Genomic DNA, 23,281 nt, shown 5'->3' with positions numbered 1-23,281 from the left:
ATTTTTTACTGTAGAGGCATTTTCCTGATGTAATCCAGGATTACTCCCTGCTGGCCAAATATGAGCCCACAAAAAAAAAGGCCAGCAAGCCCTCAGCTGAGCATCTGATTCAAAAGGAAATTCAGCTGAAAGCTGAGCATTGGAAAGATGAGTCAATACAAAAGCAAGCGGCAGCTCTGGATTTAAGCAGAAGTCCACAGCATTTAACCTACTTTAGCAGATCAATGCAGCGGATTTTTAATCATCACATTAATCCTAAAATAAAAATAATTACCCCAGAGATCCGTATTAAAGTCCCTTAATTATATCTCATTTCACCATCCTTTTTACTCAGGATCAGGGGCTACAGAGACCAGAGCTTTCCAATGCCACTCTCCAGCTTGTAATTTAACTCTCTCATTAGGATACAGTGATAAGGCACTGGCCTTGCTGAGAGCATCCACATCCATCCCACTTGGGGGACAACTGAAAAAGGGGAAAAAAACATGGGAAAGATTCTGCTTCTAATGGCATAGTACCAAACAGCAGGGGAAGGAGCAGAGAACATTATATGGAGGGTGAAAAATATGTGAATACTCAGAAATTCAATCCCTACGTTCTCCTTCCAGCAATGCCAAGAACTCATTAATAGCTCATTAAGGGGAAAGAGAAGACTTGAGAAGAGGCTGGGCCCCTTATCAGTTTTCACGGAGCAGAGTTTATGTCTTGCAGCATCCCTCTCCTGTCTGCAGTCCTGCCACCCCCACAGCCAGGTTTGGGAGCATGGCAAACACAGGACCACAAGCCTCCATGGCATCCTCCATGGGGAGCTTCAGGTGGGTTTTTATATCAATAAAACCAGGCAGTTCCACGCTTGCAAGGACAAGTGTCATAGCACAGCTTACACCTATGTAGTGTTAATTTTTCCATCTTTCTCCGAGAAAAGGGTGGCTTTGTCCACACAGTTTACTGGGACCATTCCCTAGTCTATACTGTCCACTGCTTGTTTTAGGTCATATTCCCACTGCTTTGCTGGCCTTTAACCATTTCCATCATGTTCTTGCAGAGAAACAAGCTATCCCTGTGTTAGGCTGGACAATTTTCATGTTTCTCTAAATATACTGGGGAATTTCTTCCCACTGCCTTGGGAAGAGGCCTGTTATCATTGCAGATGTCGGGATATAAGCAAAGGGTATCATAAAACCGGCAGCATGTTGAATTCTAGTGAGTAAATAGCTTTAGGTTTAGGCAACGTCCCCACGCTCCAGCTTGGCCAGAGGCACCAAAGCTATAAATATCCCACTTCCCCTCTGCAAGAATGCTCTCCAAAACCACCAGCTCTACTGTGGCCCCTGGAGGTACAAGCTATAATGTGTCCAAGGAACGTCACAACTGGCATCAGCTTCTAGCAGGGGACTTAACACCGGAGGTTTGTGAAAGGAAAGAGTAATTCAAAGGTTACAGCTACCTCTGCATGGAGTAGACTGGCAATCAAACTGCCCGGGAATGGTCACCATCATGTACTGCAGGGCATGAGATTGAGAGAGGGAAAGAGAAAGCAGAAAAGTACCTTTGTGATAATATTATGGTAATGATGTAGGCTGCTGTGTAAATCTCCTTTCTGTCATTAATAACTGACAACCCAAGACTGCCACATCCTGCATTTTTATTTCCATGAAAGATGAGAACTACCACTTCGAAGAAGAAAGGAGATAAAGTGCTTTTTTCCCTGCACTGAGCGGGGTGGGAAACCTCTTTAAGACTCTTTCATCTGATAAAAAAAGAGGAAAAGAAACAATTATAAGCTGGAATCAAAATAAAATTAAATACAATTAAATAAATAGTGTTTTCCATTCAAAGTGACAAAATGTATGCACATCTCCCTGCTCGAGCACTCTTGATGGCAGAGTGCTCAGAATCAGACTGGGAACTGGACATCACCCTTTCTTCATTTCCTGCAGCCCACTGACAACAGGAGAGGCTCCCAGGGCATGAGGCAGGACAGAGACCGGCCACAGAGGTCACCCACTGGAATAGTTTTAGTTGCATCTTCTCATAATTTTACCTTTTCCATTTTTCATTTCAGTCTATACTTTGTCACTACTCCAATCCTGCTGCAGTCATTTTGACTTAGAAAAGCAAGTGTTGATAGGGCTGCAAGACCTCCAGGTCAAATGGAAAAAACTGAGAAAATAAGGCAACTGGTCATAAAGTCATTGTCTCAACACCCAGGAAGATCAGTATTATCTACCTAACAGGTTCCTGACGCCCCCAAAGATGAAGATTTTGTAACTCCTGGGTAGCCATTTTCTTTAGAAGTTTCCATTCATGGTTAGATTCCTTCCTGCTGCAACTTAAGTCCATGGCTTCTTATCATGTGGTGAGTCTTTACAGAGATGGGTTTAATATCTTCTTCTTCATAGAAATAGTTTGGGTATTTCAAGACAATTATATCCCCCCTCAGTTTTCTCTGAGCCAAACAAACAAGTTTTCTACACTTCTGTTCATTCTTGTTCCTTCCAACTGAGTCACACCTTTCTGCAAGTGAGGTGCCCAAAAAAAGCGTCCCCCAGCCAAGGCTTCACTTCTATGCAAGGCACACAAATTGTTTTGTGGATAACTACAACACTCCTGTCTATACATATTAATATTATGCTTGCTGTTCCCTCCCAGCAAGAAACATTTGCTGATTTGTCAGCATTTTGCTTGCTCCTGGCACAAGGCAAACAAGTGCATCAGTTGAAACCCAAGCGAGAATCAAACCATTGATCTCTCCTGGCATAAAAAGCAGCTAAAATCCAGTAAAAAATTCCACAGCAGCTGCCTACGCTACTGAAACCCACTTACCTCAAAGCATGTGAAAGAAACATTCGCTTTTATAAAACTGTACAAGCCGTAACAACTCAGACTAGATTTAAGTAAAATACACTCTGCATGGGTCAAGGTTAAACACTTGAAGATCCCCACCGGTGTTTGCTGTAAAAACAGCAGCATCACTTTTAGATCAAAGACCGATGTGCTTTACAGCAAGGCAGTCTCAGCAGTAATTCATGAGAACACAGCAGTGAAAAATAAAGTGCTCCCACTGTTACCTGGAACATTAATATCACCACTTTGATTTTAGGAATCACATCCACGTTTGTTTCTACAGACATGAAAGTTCAGGCAATGAGCAGGCTACCTTAACCTCTCAAGCCATTTCAGCCTAAACTTATATAGGGTGAAAAGCCTCTGTGTCAGGGTCTGATCAGGGGCAAACACTCAGGTGGTGCAAGTCAATCTAGTTTAAGTTAAGTAAAACCTGGACTTTTACAACAGCTGAGGGTTCAAACACAATCTAAGAAACACAGAAATCACTATATTCTCCCCATCATTTTACTTCATTAATAATCTAACAGACATTACAGATGCCTGATGCAGTGACAAGATATTGTCAGCACAACACCCAGAAGTGATCTGAACTGTTATAATAGTGCTGCTGGATCTCTATCTCAGCTCAGTCCAGTCAGACAACTTTTCCTATTCCATAAAATCCCCCCCTTACCTTTTGAGATAGTTTCTCCCATAGAGGATCTGCTGCAGCAAGGTGACCACGGCAAAGGCGCAGATGAATATGAAGAACAAAGTTCTGTTTCCCAGCAAATCCCTGCTTGACGAAGGGTCAGAGTATCCCATCCTTAAAAGCCACTGAAGTGTTACTGGGGAAAATTCAGTTCATTGTCACCTTCATGCCCTTTTTGCTGGGAAGCGGAGAGGAATGCTTCCTGGCTTTTCTGTGAGCAATACAAGGACGAGGTGTCCCATTGTTTAGCCCCGATGCCCCTTCCTTGCCCCTTTGGATGTTTACTTCAGGACTGTGCGTAATGGCTTGCTTCCATGGTAAAGTTTCCAGGAGATTCAGATGTGGGTAAAATCTGAAATCGTCTCTCAGTGCTCTTTCAGCACAAGCAGCCTGTGCTGTGCAAGAGGCATTCTGTTCCCTCTAAGCCTCTCTTGAAAACCCGCTGCTAGCAATTATCTACTTCAATCCCATTTTCAAATTCCAGATGGGGGAAGCTGCAAATAAACCAGGGAACTACAGCCAATGGCAAGCACAGGGCTCCGGCAACCTGCGTTGGAAGCACATAGTCGTCAGCTCTTCTTTGCTTCTGCTCAGTGATTCCAACAAAATGTGCTCGCAAGGAGACGTGACTGGGGTGTGCTATTATTGAACAGGCATGTAACGATCATGAGGATTTCGTTCAGTCTTCCTGCAAAAGAAACAAAAGCAGCAATCTGGTCAGGCTAGCAGGAAAGCTGCAGTTTGTGTAGCAGCGTGCTGTTCGTGCCATCCCTTCGGTACTGTAGCATTTATATGCAGAATGCACTGCCTTTAGTCCTACACCGCTCACTATTTGGGCTGCCGTGTTTCCGCGGGTTATTCCTTCAGAGTAAGCACAAGCAAGGTCACTATGCATCTCTTCAAGGACAGAGATCTCAGCTCCTGCATGCTGATTTACTGGAGGCTCCGACTAGCCTCACAGCCGCAGAGAGGGAGCCTGCCTCTCAGTGCAGGCTCTGAGAACCATTCATTTAAAGAGACAATTATTCTGATTGTTCCTCCATCAGAAACAGTCCTCTTTTGAAAGCACAAAGCAACAAGACCTTGTCCACAACCACCGTAACTCCTCTAAAAATTTCCCCATTGTGAGGAGAGGCTCAATACAGCTCACGGGGAAATCAATGGGAGTTTTGTTGCTGATTTCACTGGGAGCAAAATCTGGCCCCAACCCTTAGCTTCTTTACAACAAGTTCCAATGAAAGCTTTATCCATGAATGAAACACCCTGGCTAGGAGGTTGTTTTGCCCCAATAACAGATGAGAAAAGGATTTTGACAAAATTGGGGGGGGGGGGGGCGGGCGAGGGGGAATCCTTTGTCTATGAGAATGGGAAGATTTTCGTATGAATAAATTTTCCAACAGTTAAATGTTGCAGCATGCCAGCAGCCCAGCTTCTGGACTTTGCTGTAATTGGTGCTGCATGGCAAGAATCACAGAATGGTTTGAGCTCGAAATGACATTAAGTTCATCTAGTTCCAACCTTCCTGCCATGGGTGCAGATGCCTCACCCTAGACCATGCTGCCCAAAGAGGGGACAAAGGTAACTTTGTACAACCCTTTCATCACGGTTCTTGAAGCCAAGGCTAGTCCTCAGCATGACTTACAGCCATTCAGGGAAGACAAGTAAGGGCTAAAGCAAGCTTTGCCTTACCTAATTTTAGGCAGCAAAAGTAACAAAAGTGTTTAAGGTAAGCACATGGTCACCCTGAACTCCTGCAGACAGGAACCCCCAGGGGAGAACAGCCCTTTAGACACCCTTAACTTTAAGGGAAGGTTAGGGATCCAGCCTCTGATAGATCCTTCTTCAGTCCCTTCTGAAGGTCCCACACACGCATTTAGAACCCTGCTAAATGCTTCAATTATCACCTGTGCATATAAAAAGAGTGGTTATACTGGGTCAGGTCAAAGATTATCCAGCCCAGTGCCTTGTGTCTGACAGTGGCTACAGGGAAGTAAGTGGAAGAAGAGAGCAAGGACAGAGAATCACAGAATCATAGACTTGTCTGGGTTGGAAAAGACCTTAAGATCACTCAGTTCTAACCCCCAGGCATGGGCAGGGACACCTCACACTAGACCATGTCACCCAAGGCTCTGTCCAGCCTGGTCCTGAAGACTGCCAGGAATGGAGCAGCCACAGCTTCTCTGGGCACCCTGCCCCAGCACCTCAGCACCCTCACAGGCAAGTTCTTTGTTATATCTAACCTAAACTTCCCTTGTTTTAGTTTAAACCCATCACCCCTTGTCCTATTGCTACAGTCCCTGAATACTGAAACTTCCTTGGGAACACTCTTACCATTCTGTGGTTCAGCATCTTCTTCTATCAATGAAAGAAACACAGTATCTTGGTTAGAAAAACAACAAGAGTTGGATGCACTCATTTGTACTGTACTGGGAATAATACACATACCAGGGGACTGCAAATTAAATAGCAGAAGCAGTTTCATTGCCTCTTGTAAGAGTCATCAGCCATAAGGCCAAATATGTTTCTTGCAACAATCAGTTCATGTAAGCCCACATAATATGAGCTTGTTTCTATATAAGAACTGTACCATTTGGACGGATCTAACCACATACCCTTCTCTGTAACAGAAAAAGCAGTATGGCCATCAGAAGTCACAGACTGGGACCCCACAGGATGCTATACAGGCAGATTTGTATGGAGAAACTGAGAGGTGAGGTCAGTAGGGCAGACATGAATGTAAAGGTCCTTAGGACTTTGATTTCTTAGATTTTCACTGAAGCCTTTGAATATCCTCTCCAATAAATTTGTCTCAGTTGCTCCAGGAGTTATTTTACAATAACAGCAAAGTATTAGCAGAATCTGGCTTCTTAGGACCTTCTAAGGGTGTGATGAAGTTTTGCAGATTTTAGTATCACCTAGGTTTTGGTGAAAATTCAGCCTTTCTTCCTCCATTTCCCTCTTTTTTTCTGGAGCTCTCTGTGCTGTAGTATGCCAAACTCGTAAGCCTAGCAGCTATTCGTTCTCCTGGTGTGATGGTCAGCCTGAGCTGCATTAAACAGCCTGGAAGCACCACGCATTCTCAGTCAGTCTTTGATTTGCTGTGTTCTCTCATCCTTCTCTGCTGTATCAGAGCTGGCTAGAAGATACAGCACCTGAGAGGCCTATGTGTAGGAGAGCTGCAAGCCTAAAGCAAAAAGCAGAGAGGCTTTTCTGTGCCAGATCTTGCACAGACACCGTTCCTCATGTCATATGTAAAACAAATCTGTTTTCTGCCTTCAGCCCAGTCCTACAGTGACACTGCAGAGCTGGAAGCAGAGCAGCTCTGCGCAAGCATAAAGAAAGAGGATGTCTACCAACAGATTTTCAAAGGATACTCAAGGTTGCCTACAATATTTGTTGTGAGTGAAAACAGTCACACAGTGCATGCAGAAGGGCTGAATAAGCAATGCCAGCACTCATTCCCAGGGGCCCTTTGAGAGCTTGACTTACCAACTACAGGCCTTCTGAAAAGCATCATGCCTCTGCAGAGATTTTACAGCCTGCACTTAAGGGCAACAAAAGAGCCCCTCCAGAGTTTGAGAAGGGTTTGGGGAAAAGGACATTAAGATGTGTGGCAAACATGTTTGTTGGACATGACTGGGGCCCAGATGCCGTGTACACTACTGAGCACTAGTCATGTAGGCATTGACCCTGAAACTGGCAATGTAGCTACAATGGCACTAGTAACATTTATAGAGTGCAGGCCACATCACACTAAACTCCAGTTAGCACCATGCCAGAACACAAGAACCCAGTAAATAAGATCTCTCTTCCATCACCAAAGGATCAAGTATCACTTATATCAGCCACTCAAAACATCTCTTATGAGATGTTGAAAGGGAGACGGATAATCTTCATGACAGGCACAAGCTCAGAAAGGGTATTCCTATATTTTTTCTTGGAGCATAGACCTCAGAGGCTAAGGCAAAAGTGGCAAAATGGAACTGCTCACAGCCTATTGTAATATGAAACTGCCAGAAGCAGTAAGTCTTACACATTGCTGGCCTTTATTTGTTGTATGTGAGCTGCTTACTAAATATCGTCAGAGATAATCTATCACAAGAAAACTCCTCCAGCTGAGCAGTGAGACTCTGAGTCTTCTAAGACAAACATGAACATGTTTGTCTATGATTCTATGAACATGTTCCAGAGAGTCATAGCCTCCAATGGGACTTCATTGTTTGCTCTTAAATAAAAATGAAGCAGAATTTTTTTTTTTTTTTTTTTTGAGAAGTTAATATTGAATCTCAAAAAGCAAGATATCTTGGCCAAGGACCAAGACACACAAAGAAAGCTGAATTACCAAAGGCACAAAAACTGTTAGGAGTAAGACTGTTTCTCTTGTGCAGGGAACAACCACATCTCTGCTGGAAGGACAATATGCAGCCCTTAATTCTAAGCTGCAGTTTATGTTCTAATGCAAATAAAACAGGTAACTTAATTTCTGATGGACAGGTCTGACGGGGAATTTCCTTTCACTGAACCTCTCATTTGAATAAGTGTTTGACTGATTATGCACTCTAATTCCACCTGAAGGCAAGGTCATTTAGTAACTCGGATAGCAGGATTCTCTGTTGGTTGTTTAAACCACTGAACAATTTAAACTCACAGTATTTTACAGGTTCAGAGTAAAGCAAAATGTGTTTCACATTCCTCTTCAGAGTTTTTTCTCTCCCTGCTCAGCCACTCTCCATTCCTCTTCATGTCTGTTATGCAAATTAAAGAACTTCACACACAGCATAGCAGAATAATACAGGCTGTAAGTGACTTTAGTAGAACACTTTTTACATCTCATTCTTTCCCCTAAATTAAAATCAAATCAAGTCAATTTACAGTTTCTATGATGCTTGTGTCAACTGCTAGATGCTAGATTTTTCAAAGCACTGGCACATAGGTATATGCCTGAAAGGGTCTGCTGAATATGAAACTCATAAACATATGCTTATCAATATTAATTCTTATGCAGATATAAAACATGAATTCATTAGCATAATCTAGTGCTTAACACAATGTCTAGTCCCCCCTCACGGCCACAAATCCATATGTCTTAAAGTGAAGGAAGCTGAAAGGATTCAGCTAAGATGTAAATATTTATTTCCTTCTGAGTTGGACTAAGCCATGAGGAGATGACAACAGCTAATTTGGCACCAGGTCTCCTACCTGTGGAGCTGCCTGAATTGGAGGAAGTGTTCTGAAGATAACATATGGTCTGTACACTGAATACACATTACATCATCTATTGAATAGTGACCACTCTCCTTCCAATTACGGATCGCATAGGCTCTGGAGGAGAAATGGCCCAGTGCATAATATATCTCTTTTTTACACTGCTGACACCACCTCTGTAGGAAAAGGAATGGGGTCTTCCTCTTACTGGTAGGAAGCTCTGATGAAGGGCTGCCACAGCTAGAGAGCTGTTTAACTTTTAAAAGTTCCTTATAGCAGAGCTTGCTAAAACATACAGCAAAATGCAAAATTAAGCCAGGCTCAATGATAGAGACAGCTTTGTTTTCCCAGTGGTGTTTCCAGATTCCTAGAAAACATAGGAAGCTTAGTGTGATTGTTATGATCTTGTACAGGCTCACAACAACCCTGCAAATAACTGAGGGCAATGGAAGCTCAGTTTCTCTGTAGGGAAAAAGAAACAGGACCAAATTGCTTTTACAGGAGTCATCTGCTAAAAGCATTAGTTTGATTTCCGAGCACTGCATGGAAGCCCAGGATTTAGCACCAAATCAACAGGACTGAGATGTTGGCAGAATCATGTAGGGTTCAGAGTGTTTTCAGAGCCAACACTTGCTCTCATAACAGGAATGTGATCTTGCTTCTGTCCCACGCAAGTTGTAACTCCCACCTACTTCATCAAAAACACACTTAGAGCCTTCTAGTGAAAGCCTGGAAAGTGCTGGACTCAGGGGCACTCACTTCACAACTTTGATGGCAGATGAAAACTTTGATACTTCTTTTTTGCTGAAAATACTCTAACATTAACACCACAGTGAACAAATATTTCCGATAGTAAAAATAAGGATCACACATTACCTAATGCTGCCCATTAATAACTATTTCACTATTTTAACAATGCATTTTTATGGCAAAAATAAAAACTTAATCTGAGATACTGAAAAAAAATGTAATAAGGTATATGAAATTAGATTTAATTCAGAGAGACAATGAATCTGATATTGGAGTATGTTTTGCTCTGTCAATAGTACTAATCAAAATGGGGGTAAATACAAAGAAGAAAAATATTCCTCTGAATAATGAGTTAATTAATTACTTCAAAAAGTTTCTGTTATGCTTAAAATCAAGATGTAGAATAGACTTATTACAGAAAATGATTTAGAAAAAGTTACCTTTGCCTTTTTACCATAGTACTGCATTGATTTTGCATTTGAAGGAATAAAATATATTCCTCTTGAATTAACCATCAGCTCCAATTCATATGAACTTTCAAACAGCCCAGACATCCATCTTTCAAATCGCTCTTCATCATGTCCTCCTGCAACATTACCAGCTGCACACCTGTAGGCAACAAGTCTTATCTTGGATAGACTACCGTTTACCTGAGTGACTCTTCTAGGCAAAGCCAGTATGTTTTCAGAAACACCATGATTTTTAAATAGCCCATGGTGGTCCATGCTTAGCTCAGTGTGTAACAAAAATTAAAAATTTCAAAAATAATACTACAGCTGCTTTCTGCATTCTTCAAAAATCCCCCCTCTTCCTGAAATAGATTTTGTTTCACAATTCTGGCCCTGTGGAAGTGCTCACTGGGAATCTGGTCAACTAAACCTAGAGAAAGAAATCTCTATCCCTACAGTACTGTGCCCAGGCACAACTTTCTGCTCCTCCTGTGATAGTGTAGACTCAGCTTTTAAGCTCTGCAGTGTCCAGTCTGACCTGCATGTGGTTACAGAGATGGCTATTAATAAAAGTTCTGACCTTTCCAAATTCCTTCCTCTAGATCTGTGATCTGCCATGAATTCTGGGTCATGCTTATCAGTATTAGGGTAGCAGAGACCACTCCTGGAACAGGACTGTTCGGTACTGCAGCTGGGTGGAGTACATTCACTTGGTTGTGTTTTTCATTTAAAAACCTAAAATGGGAAGACAGAGTGGTAGTTTGTCCACAGCCTATTATTAATCTCCAACAGATGGAGTTGCAATAGCATCTGGCCTACAGGACCCAGTACTTTACATGAAAACATTAAGGAAATGCTTTTGAGGAGAGACATCCCCAGGAGAGCTCTCCTCTGAGGAGAGGGAAGCACAGCATGGCATTTAGACATAACAGGGGCATTTTTTCATAACATTCCCATCATCCTCACCTTTAATTAGACTTCACTTGCAATCAGCTTTTTTACTGTTTTCCATGTGTGCCCAGAAGTTCCTCTGGAGCTAAGAAGTTTGTGTGTGGGGCTTTTTTCTTGCAGTGTGGGTAGGAAGATATGTGGGAACTGTAATTCAGTCACTTTTAATCACATGAAGATGAAGCTTGAAAGGAAAAAAATAATAATAAATGGTTGAGATTGTCAGGCTCAGTGCAATTCTCAATCAATTAAAGCTTATTTTAGCATCAGGGCAGTTTATTTTTAAAAAGTTCTCCTGGCACTTTGATGCTTTCATATTACTCTGCAGCTAAAAAGGTCTTGCTGGGAACAAATTACTCTTGGGAAAGCATTTTCTGAACTGCAGCTTTAGTTTCTGTCAAATGAAAATAAGTAAGATTCACATGAGCAAACAACAGCAAGAAAATAGCTAGTGGCAGTGAGAGAGTTAGGCTTTGGACCTGGGTAAAGGAGGAAAATCAGCCTGGAGCTCAAGCACAGTAAAAACATGGTGGTCTGGGCTCAGAATCTACAAATGTATTCAACAAATCTGACTTTCAAATGTGATTCAGTATGTGGGGACATTAACAGCAAAAAGTCACTAATGAAGATGTTCTGTATCAGATAGCTGCTTTTTTCATAATCAGTTTAAATACTGTATCTGCATTTTGCATCCTCATTTTGTGACGTTATCTTGGTTACCATCTCACAGATGTGAGGACACAGGAACAACCAAATCATTGTTCCTCTTTTGCAGTCCATGCAGCACTGAAGAAAGTGAACCATGGTGTCAGATTCACAGAGAAAGATTCAAAGGTCCAAAAGTTGGAAAATCAATGAGGAAAACACTTCCTTGATGGTGATAACAAAAATCATTAACTAGTACTGTCTGTGGGTCCTTGCAGTCTATGACAGCAGCTGGCAAATAACAGATACGCTGTTAATTCAGCTGTGCTGGATTCAGAGACAAAGTATTCGCTGTAGAAAAGGGGCAATAACCATGATAAATTCTCCATTATTTTCTCCTGTGACAAAACCAAAGAGATTATGGAGGATAAATGCTATATGGTTGCATACTGTCATTATTAACTTGATTAAACTTTTGCTCTAAAGCTTAAAAGACAAGGAAATTAAAATAAAAGTATAAAGGCTGTATGAAGACTGCCCCTTAGCCCTTTTTAATTTACAGCTTTCTACCCTCCACCTTTCTCTTGCTTCTCCTCCTTCGGGCCTGGAGCCATCTCTCACAATACACTGTCCTGGGTAGAGTTTTTCCACTTTGCTCATCTGGAAGAATGCACCATTTCAAATACAAACCAACAGGTAACTTAAGGCCTTTCAGCATGGCAGGGAACTATGGTACTGTCATCGATTCCCCTGTGACAGCTTATGTTCAGGTGCTATCCCCCTCACCTGGGATACATACCACTACAGGTTTGGCTTGGGATTCCAAGAGAGCTGTAGTTCAGGTCTACACATATAGGATCGATCTCTGGGTGAAGGAAAGACATGCCTTTTCCTCAGCATTGGTCCTTCCAGTTGATGAAGTAGAGGAATTGACTAGCACTGCAAAAATCATTGCTTTCACAATAAACACTGTGCTGTGACACATCATCTTCATTTCAACAGCCACCAGCTTACCAAGAATATGTACCTTGCTCTAGGCCACACACATGGTAAATCGCTGCAAGCTCTGACAGGCCCTACACAGAGCACAGCTTGACTTCGGAATGTTAAATACATACCTGAATTCATCAGCCACTGCCAGGAACAAGCACAGCACCCTTCCCTGAAATACGCAGGGAAGCCACTAAGTCCACATTTCACGTCTCTTGCCCTTCTTTGCAATCCCCACTCTTCCATTAAGGCATGTCTTTGCTCCCGTTAAACGTGTTCTCTTCCCAGCAACTATTAAAAAGGTACAGAGCTACAGAAGAGCTACAGTTCAACAATACCCATACAATCTGACTCCAAACATGAGCCCCAAGTGTTTCATACCCCATTCACTGTAATACGTTATTAATATTAAAATATATTAAATTAAAAAATCATTAACTATTTTGCTATTTTTGCTGAATATATAGCCCTTTTTTTAACATCAAACCCTAACTTCCTTCTAGCAAGCCAAAAGCTGAGTTCATCCTTATCCTCATGCCACGGGGAAACAACAGCCCTAACCTAACTAACGTTTGCTAGTTAGGAGGAAGCTCGGGCTCAGCTCCATATTTTAGCAGGCTTTCTGGTGCAGATGAGTATCTTTACCCTCCTCAGCATCTCTTCCCTCACTTCTGAACTACCAACCATAGCATTTCTTGGCCTTGCAGGTGTATTGGAGGAGTAACAAGGACAACTGTATGAAGATTTCCAAAGGCAAAATAACCCTCTCTTCCCTTTTAACATATGACTTAAGTCATTCTGAGGACTGCAAGAGCACCTGCCTGTGCACAGGATTCAGTTCCCTAAGCACACCATGCTCGACTACCTGACATGCCCCAGGATATTCTTGTTAAGACAAGCAGATATCATACGCACCTCATGGGAATCAGGAAATCTAGGTACTAATAGCACTAAACTTAGATGTATGTGCCTATAAGCCTACTGAAAACCTCCATGCAGTTATTAGCTTAGATCTAGTCAATATGCTCCGTGGAGACCAACAGTTCTTTTCACCCTGAAGTAAATTTCTAAGCTATGTCAAGTGACTCACATCCTAAAAATACTTTTGTTTTTCCTCACTATAATGAGAACTTGAGATGACCAGCTCAGTTGCAGGTATCTGGAGTTGTTATTTATGTGCCATGAGATGGCTGAGTTCGAGATCCTCAGGACAGTGAGAAGCAAGCTCACTGCCCTGGACTTCAAGAGAGCAGACTTTGGCCTCTTCAGAAACCTGCTTAGTAAGGTTGCATGGGATATAGCCCTAGAGGGCAGGGGGGCCCAAGACTCTTGGTTGATACTCAAGGATCACCTGCTACAAGTGTTGCGTCCCAACTAGAAGGAAGTGCAGCAGGAGGGCCAGGAGACCTCCATGGCTGGATAATATGATGCTGAGGAAACTCGGAGGGAAAAAAAGAGGCTTATAAAAGGTGGAAGCAAGGACAGGCAGCCTGGGAAGAATACAGGGATGTTGTCTGGGAAGCTAGGGACCAGGTCAGAAAAGCTAAGGCCCAGTTAGAAGTAAACTTGGCTACAGATGGGAAAGATAACAGGAAGGGATCTCTAGGTACATTGCAAGTAAAAGACAGACGAGGCACAACGAGAGCCCTCTCCTGAAGCTATTCAGGAGAACTGGCTAACCTGGATTTGGAGAAGGCTGAGGTTCTTAATGACTACTTCTCAGTCTTCACTGGCAAGTGCTCTGACCACACCACCCAAGTCTTGGAAGGCAGACGCAGGAACTGTGAGAATGAAGATCTTAGGCCCACTGTAGGAGAGGATCGGGTCTGAGACCATCTTAAGAAATTGAATGCGCACAAGTCCATGGGACCTGATGAAATCCATCCATCGGTCCTGAAGGAGCTGGCGAATGAAGTTGCTAAGCCACTGTCCATCATGTTTGAAAAATCATGGCAGTCAGGTGAAGTTCCCGACGACTGGAAAAAGGGAAATATAACCCCCACTTTCAAGAAGGGGAAAAGGGATGACCCAGGGAACTACAGAGCAGTCAGTCTCAGCTCTGTGCCTGGCAAAATCTTGGAGCAGATTCTCCTGGATGGCATGGTAAGGCACATGAAAAACAACAAGGTGCTTGGTGACAGCCAGCAGGGCTTCACTAAGGGGAAATCCTGCCTGACCAATTTGGTGGCCTTCTATGATGGGGCTACAGAACTGATGGACAGGGGTAGAGCAGTTGATGGCATCTACCTCGACTTGTGCAAAGCTTTTGACACTGTCTTACACGACATCCTTGTCTCTAAATTGGAGAGGCATCAATTTGATGGATGGACCACTCGGTGGATAAAGAACTGGCTGGATGGCTGCACGCAAAGAGTTGTGGTCAATGGCTCAGTGTCCGGCTGGAGACCAGTAACGAGTGGTGTCCCTCAGGTATCGGTGTTGGGACCAGTCTTGTTCAACATCTTCATCGCTGACATGGACAGTGGGATTGAGTGCGCCCTCAGCAAGTTTGCCAACGACACCAGGCTGTGTGGTTTGGTTGAGGGAAGGAATGCCATCCAGAGGGACCCTGACATGCTTGTGAGGTGGGCTGATGCCAACCTTATGAAGTTTAACCATGACAAGTGCAAGGTCCTACACCTGGGTCGGAGCAATCCCAGGCACAGCTACAGGCTGGGCAGAGAAGAGATTCAGAGCAGTCCTGTGGAGAAGGACTTGCGGGTGTTGGTCGATGAGAAACTGAACATGAGCCGGCTTCAGTGTGCGCTTGCAGCTCAGAAAGCAACCGTATCCTGGGCTGCATCAAAAGGAGCGTGACCAGCAGGTTGAAGGAGGTGACCCTGCCCCTCTACTCCGCTCTTGTGAGACCTCACTTGAAGTACTGTGTGCAGTTCTGGTGTCCTCAACATAAAAAGGACATGGAACTGTTGGAACAAGTCCAGAAGAGGGCTATGAGGATGATCAGGGGACTGAAGCACTTCCCGCATGAAGATAGGCTGAGGAAGTTGGGGCTGTGCAGCCTGGAGAAGGCTACGTGGAGACCTCATAGCAGCCTTCCAGTATCTGAAGGGGGGCTATAGGGATGCTGGGGTGAGACTCTTCATTAGGAACTGTAGTGACAGGACAAGGGTAATGGGTTAAAACTTAAACAGGGCAAGTTTAAATTGCATATAAGGAAGAAGTTCTTCACTGTAAGGGTGGTGAGGCACTGGAATAGGTTGTCCAGGGAAGCTGTGAATGCTCCATCCCTGGCAGTGTTCAAGGCCAGGTTGGACAAAGCCTTGGGTTACATGGTTTAGTGTGAGGTGTCCCTGCCCATGGCAGTGGGGTTGGAACTAGATGATCTTAAGGTCCTTTCTAACCCTAACTATTCTATGATTCTATGATTCTGTCTGTGTAGTGGATGCCAAAATGCTCGTGAGAGAGCCAAGTATAAAAAGAGCATGAAAACAAGTTGAAGTTAATGTCAAGTAAATAACATAAGGAAGTGAGCTATGAATGTTTTTTTCCCCCTTCATATTTAGTCCACTGAAACAGCCAATATTATAGAATCATAGAATCATATAATAGTTAGGGTTGGAAAGGACCTTAAGATCATCTAGTTCCAACCCTCCTGCCGTGGGCAGGGACACCTTACGCTAAATCACATCACCCAAGGCCTTGTCCAACCTGGTCTTGAACATTGCGAGGGATGGAGCATTCACAACCTCCCTGGGCAACCTATTCCAGTGCCTCACCACCCTATTAATTCCAGTGGAACTGTCACAGAAACTCACATTTCCAGCAGCCACCTACCATTGAAGGGGAACAAAGCCACAGAATTTCACCTACATTCCTAGTAATATTCTGCTCCTCTTTTTTCTCTCTCTCAAAGCTACTGTTGATCATCAGAAATGAATAAAATACACTTTCATGAAACAACATTAGCCAATTTTGCTGCTAGTGTTGTTTCCCCATGACTAGCACTACTCTTTGTAAACCTTCCTTCCACTTCTACTACTAACCCTCCTTTCACAGTGAAAAAGAAAGCAAGCCAAATCTGGAAGTCATGGTATTTCCTCACCCCCAGTAACATTCAAAAATGGCCTGGGATGAGGAGAGGGGGGAGTTACACTTCCAGACAATAGACGAAAATCAGATACTTTAAAATACCATTTCTTCTAGAACTGAAAGAATTTAAAAAGCAACAAAAATGAAATAATTTGAAATTAAAAGGAAATGTGCAGTTATATAGCACGTAGGTTTTGGAACTCTCTGAGCTTATTGAGACTCAAAACTCCTTTGATGACGCATGGAAAGGCTAAGAGCATTGACACATTATAGAGTCATAGAATCACAGCCTGGTTTGGGCTGGAAGGGACCATAAAGCTCATCCAGTTCGAACCCCCTGCCATGGGCAGGGACACCTTCCACGAGAGCAGCTTGCTCCAAGCTCCATCCAGCCTGTCCGTGAACACTGCCAGGGATGGGACAGCCACATAGATTGCATACTAACACCCCAGAATCACTGTGTAAGCTGTTCAGAACTTCCTCAGCTAGGCTATTCTGTAATCGTCTGTCAGGAAGGTGGGAGATAGGAACAGCTTGAGTGACTTGAAGCATTTATCAGTCAAAATTCCCTTATTTTCATGACCCTCACCAAGATGCCTGGCTTCCAGGCTCCCCCACAGGGATGGCAAGAAATAGTAATGGGAATATAAAATGAAAAAATACTCATGTTTGAATAATTCAGCCCCAGGATGAAATATAAGAGTGAAATCAGAGAAGCTAAAGACTGTGAAGAGAATCTACCCTGGTTTTTAGGTTACATTCATTGTTCGGTCATCTCACTTGGCTGCAGTTTAAAAACCTTCTATGGTAATGACAAATATAGTTTACCAGGGTTACCGTTCCTGGTACACTGCTTCATGTGCTATGAACATGTCAGGAAAAGCAATTAAAGTGCCTGCAAAAGAAATCTTCACTTGCTGCACCATTTGAAGGTTAGGAAAGAAACCCTCAAACAAGAAGCAGCTAACAACTGGGTAAATGCCAGATTTCACTGAGTTGTGCCAGGGATGTATTTGGCCATGTATTTTCATTTGTACATCCCCCATAAAGTTGACTCATCAAGCAAATTTTGCTTAATCAGAACCTAACACAGTACATGCTTAAATCAATAGGAGGCAAACTTGATTTCCAAGGGAGGAAGCAGAATCTAAATCATTTTATTATCAATTCTGACATATCTTTTTGTTGTTCTTCTCACAGCAAAATCTACTGTGCAAGTGGTTTTAACCTACTGCTAACATTGGTAATAGACATCCTTAATCCAGCAACTGGTTGAGTATACATGAGCTCTTTTAAAGCCCCAAGGAAAGCTTAGATCAAGGAAACATCCATCATCATACCAGACTGATATGTAGAACAGCAATTTCAGGCTTTTTTTTTTTTTTTTTTTCCCTATTTGTTACCACACTGGATAAAAAAAGGCATTAACTAATTATTTTAATTGCACTTTTTGTAGTATTTCTCATGGGACCTGGACTGCAGCTGCTTCAGTTTTATCCCATCTGGCTGGGGGATGGGAAGCCATTATAGAAATGTGTTTTTCCCAGCGTGAATAGGACTGTTTCCCACAGATGTCCTTTATGGAGGTGGGGAAGCTATTGGAAACAGGTGTATTGCACATAAGCACTTCCTGCCTTGACACTATCTAATAGATTCCGGCAGGAAAACCTCAGTCAACTCCACAGGATCAAATCCAGCCTAACTCCCACCCCCAACCCCCCTTTTTTGCAGAGAGGAAAGCACACAATGATTACTTTTAAAAGAACAAATACCTCTGTGGTCTGATGTCTTGAAAAGCTATTTATGGCTTTCCAACAAGAATTTTATTTATTTATGAGGGCAAAATATTGCAACTTTTTGGAACAGTCATGATCTTGCAGGAGATGAATTATCTGCAAGAATATTAAGATCACTTATGGAAAAATATGCTGCTAGGAATGAAGGAAAACACCCCCACAGAAACCTGATTAATCAAGTACAATTGGCAGCAAGCATAGAAAAGAAACTGTGTTCTTTAGGAGACATCTTTTAGTGCAGATGAGTTTTTGCTTGGCTTCAAGTGCCACTGCCATGTTTTCCTTGCTTCCATTCCTGTTTCAGCCCTTGTCAAAGGCTCAGTTGATATCCTAAGCCCTACATTGTCCTGACTCATTTGTTTGGGCATCATTTCCAGATACTTGGTGACAAGTAAAAGGAAAGGTAACTGGGATCTTCATTGGTTCCAGGCTATTACTGCTAAAAATCTGTATTTCTCCCTGAAAATCCTGCTTATGTTAAAGGTGAGCTATACTGGTATAACAGGCACTGAGCCAAGTATAAGGCAATCCCAGGAGCTGGTCAGACCCTTTTCTCCAGAGGATCCATGATAACATAACCTCCTGAACATGCTACTGGGAACCCATTTGTTCCCAACTCTTTTTGGGTGGGCTAGAGGATGAAGGTTCTCCCTCACAGCTGGAATTCGATAGCCAGAAGTAGGTATCGCTCCTTCTCCATGTTTGAAGTTAGGGAGTTAACTTTTTCCTCCAACTGTGTTATTCTAGCTCCTTCTCTGAACATATAACAGATGTGCCCAGAGCTCTGGAAAAGAGCTTTGGGAAATATTTCTGTTTATTCACTAAACAAATTCTGACAAGTCGAACATCCAAAGTACAACATCTCTCTTCCCCTCTCTGACCTCTGTCAAGGCCTCTTCTCCTCTCCTCACATTTGCTGTGTCCACAGCCTGCTCTGTGCACTGTATTTCCGCTCACTTACTACTCTGGAGTGACAAAGCATCTTCTGGCTCTGGAAGAGACTAAGTTATACCAATTTGGGTACAGAAAGGGTTGTCTTCACTTCTCTTACATCTGCACAGTTGCTTAATGAAAGTGCAGCGTCTGGTGCAAGAAGCCCTAATTTAAAAAAAGGGAAATATATATCATTTTCATAGACATTTCCAACTAGCTGTTCCAGACTACATTATTCTATGGAAATGTTCGTGATGTGCCAAGACAGAATTTTTTACAGTATTAACAAGTACTATGACCTGGCCTAAGCTGGTATTAACCAATGCAAAACATGAACCTGTCCTACCCTTGGCTACCTGTCTTTGCTGTTGCACTGCTCCTTCTCTTGCACAGCATTAGTGTTTGCATGGATGCATCCTGATTACCAGAGAGGTCATCCAGTGTAGACTAAAACCAAACAGAAAAATAACTTAATTTAAAAGGTTAGTTTTCAGGGGAACTGAAAGGGTGATAAGCACAGACTCTGGCAGCTGTGCTGGCTTTTGTCAGCTGCAAGTGTTTGCAGAATGATTGCCTGAATAAGTGACCTGTGGCATTTGCAAGAAAGCCCTGCTGAAATCTTTGGACATCATATCATGTCCTTATTTTTGCACATCACAGGCTGATCTTCCAGGAAAACCAGTCTGTTCAAGTAGGCAGAAGGATAAAGAAGTGTCACACAAGTGGCCAAGACAGAAAGCCACATGGAGATGGAGGATTTTAACTGCAGGAGGCTACAACCTCACTATGTAAACCTGAGAGGTGCTTGGCCTCACTTTGCCTTAGCTGGAAAGCTGGCAGGGAGGAATATGTGGGTGCATAGGCCTGACAATGTGACACTGAGGCTGAGCTAGATGTTGTGTAGCTGAACTTGATGTTGCATAGCTGCTCATGGTCAATTATGTACAAAATCATTACAGTGATGCTAGAAAGCTCCAGTCATCTTCACCAGCCTTTGCTGGCCATTAACCCAGCAGAAGCCTGCTAACGGCATCTGGCCACTTTCTTTGTGCTACTGCCACTCTGAAGGACACAAACTGTTCTGTATTTTACAGTGTGAGATTCAGGCAAAATAACCATGGGTTTCAGAGAAGGAGTTCTCAAAGTGACAAGAAACTAATGAGATGTGAATTTTATTTTTAAATCTCTAGCCATGAACTGAAAAGGAAAAAACTCTTGAAAAGCAACTCCCTCTGATGATAAATTAAATATCACCTAGTGAGAGCAGATGAAGAATTCATCCATGACACCTACATTACTCCTTTAGAACAACGCTCTGATTATGAACCCCATCCACTACAAAGCTCTACTACACTGCAATTCCTGTGTGTCCCCCTGGCATCACTGCACAAGGAGAAGAGCACACCATACACAGGGGAGTTCACAACATACCAGCGTGCAGCAGAGATTTTCAATAGGGATGAATCAACACAGGAGAATGAGCAGCCAGCAGCATCCTTCACATCATCCATGAACAGAGAGGAACAGACCTGCCATCTCCAGCTGGGCAAACTTTCAACTTACCAACACCAGGAGCTGGTATCAAGCTTACCTCTTTCAGTCCAGCCTTTGAATGATGACTTGTAGTGTGGTTATGCAATGGCCAAAACTGGATATGGCAGTTTATTACAATTTCTTCCTTTGCAGCAAAGATAACACACATATAATTCATCATCTGAATTTAAAAGAATTCACACAGCAACCTAGAGCCACTCAGTTCGACTACTGCTCAAGTGCTGGCCTAGTATCAGACAGTAACAGCTCTTTTTCAGAGTCTGGAGAGTCAACTATCACGTGCAGAAAGAGCAAAACTAGTGCCAAGCTGCTGAGAGAGGCGAGGACTATGCCTACCTTGACACCTGTGCAGCTCCTTTTAGCCTTTCTGGCTCAGAAAGGATGGTGAGCTTCACTACAGGGGTTCGATAGCACAAAGATGCAACTTCCCCTTAACTAAGACAATGATGACAAAATTGTGTCACTTAGCATGTATACCACTGCCTGGCTTCCAGTTTTTCTCCAGGAGAGATTAAGCTAGAAAACCAGTGTGATCCCTTCTGCCTTGCATAAGGAAAACTGAGGGAGTAAGGGAAAGAAGCCAGACTGAAAAATCCCCCATGCTATGAAACAGCTCCAATACAGGACTAGGTTAGGAACAATGACTCAGCCCTGTCCAGACCTCTTAAAAACACATTGAAAACAAATTCTAAAGCACCTAAAAATTGTGGTTTGGGTTTTTCCATTACAGACTAGTGAATGTCCAGAGGGAAAACAAATCAGCTTGAGTAGTGAGTCAAACAAACGCAATTTTTCATTTGGCTGGCAGTCAAAGGAAGATCCAAGTGATCCTACCTTCCCAAATACAGAGGACAGCAGTGTAGCTGAGAGCAAAATTTGACTGTAATTAAAGGAGTGAATTGGCCATTTCAATCACTGCTGTAAGCACTCCTGATTAACCACAGATGATAGTTTTAGAAGAGTAGGTCTGAGGATTAAAGTATTATGCAGGCTGAAAACACCACGTCACATCTCCAAAATTACTTTGCTTTGTATCATTTTGTTTCATACTCTTAGAATCAATTCTCAGGTCCTTATTCACTAATGGGAACCTTTACCTCAAATCTAGTTAATACTTAGGGTTACTCATTCCCTCTTAGTGGCTTTTATAAGAGATTTTGCCTCCAACTCTGCTTCATCATATTTTTACTTTTGTACCTGTCAAATCCTACCTTAATGGTTTCCCTGGGAACTAATGAATGTCACACACGTAGATTAAGAAGAAGTACAAGCCGTATTTTTAACTTACATGGATAATTCTTAAACCAAAAGTAATGCAATGTCCATTCACTTAAAATCTTAACTGTAAATAATATACTAGACTGTGAGACTACCTTCTGGAAAAAAAACCTGCACAAAAATGTACCTAGCTCCTAAAGTTCATGATCCAAATGTTCACTTTTTACATGTCCAAATTCCAGAGTTCAGGCAATGGACTGCTTTTCCTGTGGGTCTTTGCTCTGTTTACTGCAAATAATGTTTTATTCTTCTTTTCTGGGTGTCACAGTATATGAAAGAGAAAAAAAACCAAACATGTTATATTAGAATTGGCAAATAAAAAGTCTGATTAATGCTTAATACTGATAGAATTACATATACATCTAAGTATATACTGTACTGCTTCTGAACTGTAATCTCAAAAAAATTAAATCCAACTTTCCTTCTGAAGGAAACGTGAGCTGGCTTTTGCTATGGACCTGCTCAGAGTATGTGTGTGGTGTGTAAAATGCAGAATTAACTTGATTGAATGTTAGCTCTCTGAGTGATAGATGTCTAGAAGAGCTGCTCATCAAACTCCTGCTACAGACAGCAGATAAAAACTGGCATCTCCAGAAATGCTGTATTGCTTTTTAAGACAGACAGGCTAACCAGCCATTTAGGTGTGCCTCTCTCTACCCAGTGACTACAAAAGTGCTTAAATGACTAGGTTAGTTGAGAGCTTCGTTACAACTACAGTTGAGATGTATCACAGAATCATACAGCGGTCTGGGTTGGAAGGGACCTTCAAAGATCATCCAGTTCCAACCCCCTGCCATGGGTTCATACACCTTCCACTAGATCAGGCTGCTTGGAGCCCCATCCAGCCTGACCCTGAATGTTTCCCTGGATGGGGCATCTACCACCTTTCTGGACAACCTGTGCCAGGGACTCATCACTTTCATCTTAAAGAATTTAATCCTTATATCTAGTTTAAATCTACCACTGTTTTAGTTTAAAACCATCAACCCCTGTCCTGTTGTAACAGGCCATGCTAAAGGTTGCCCCCATCTTTCTTCTAAGCCACCTTTAAGTACTCAAGGGCCACAGTAAGGTCTCTCCTTAAGGAGCCTTCTCTTCTCCAGGCTGAACCGGCCCAGCTCTCTCAGCCTGGCTCCAGAGCA

General features: G+C 42.7%; 1 protein-coding gene across 8 annotated transcripts in view; it reads right to left on the bottom strand.

Moving 5' to 3' along the window:
* ST8SIA5 (ST8 alpha-N-acetyl-neuraminide alpha-2,8-sialyltransferase 5) overlaps positions 1 to 23,281 on the bottom strand; it is an 80,420-nt gene that overhangs the window by 41,622 nt on the left and 15,517 nt on the right. For 7 of the 8 annotated variants that reach the window (XM_061450560.1, XM_061450558.1, XM_061450566.1 and 4 more), the window contains one exon: positions 3,524 to 4,229. In XM_061450560.1, coding sequence (XP_061306544.1) covers positions 3,524 to 3,654 — 131 coding nt within the window. In that variant the 5' untranslated portion in view covers positions 3,655 to 4,229. Of the gene's footprint in view, positions 1 to 3,523; positions 4,230 to 6,153; positions 6,346 to 23,281 lie in introns of those variants that run through there. The other variant, XM_061450565.1, reaches the window with a different exon arrangement.

This window comes from Pezoporus flaviventris, unplaced genomic scaffold (assembly GCF_033815535.1).
Source record: "Pezoporus flaviventris isolate CSIRO_AGI_PZ_B2104156 unplaced genomic scaffold, CSIRO_AGI_Pfla_v1 ptg000010l, whole genome shotgun sequence".
NCBI lineage: Eukaryota > Metazoa > Chordata > Aves > Psittaciformes > Psittacidae > Pezoporus > Pezoporus flaviventris.
Note: the sequence above shows the minus strand (reverse complement) of the source record. Positions and strands in the feature narration are given on the sequence as shown.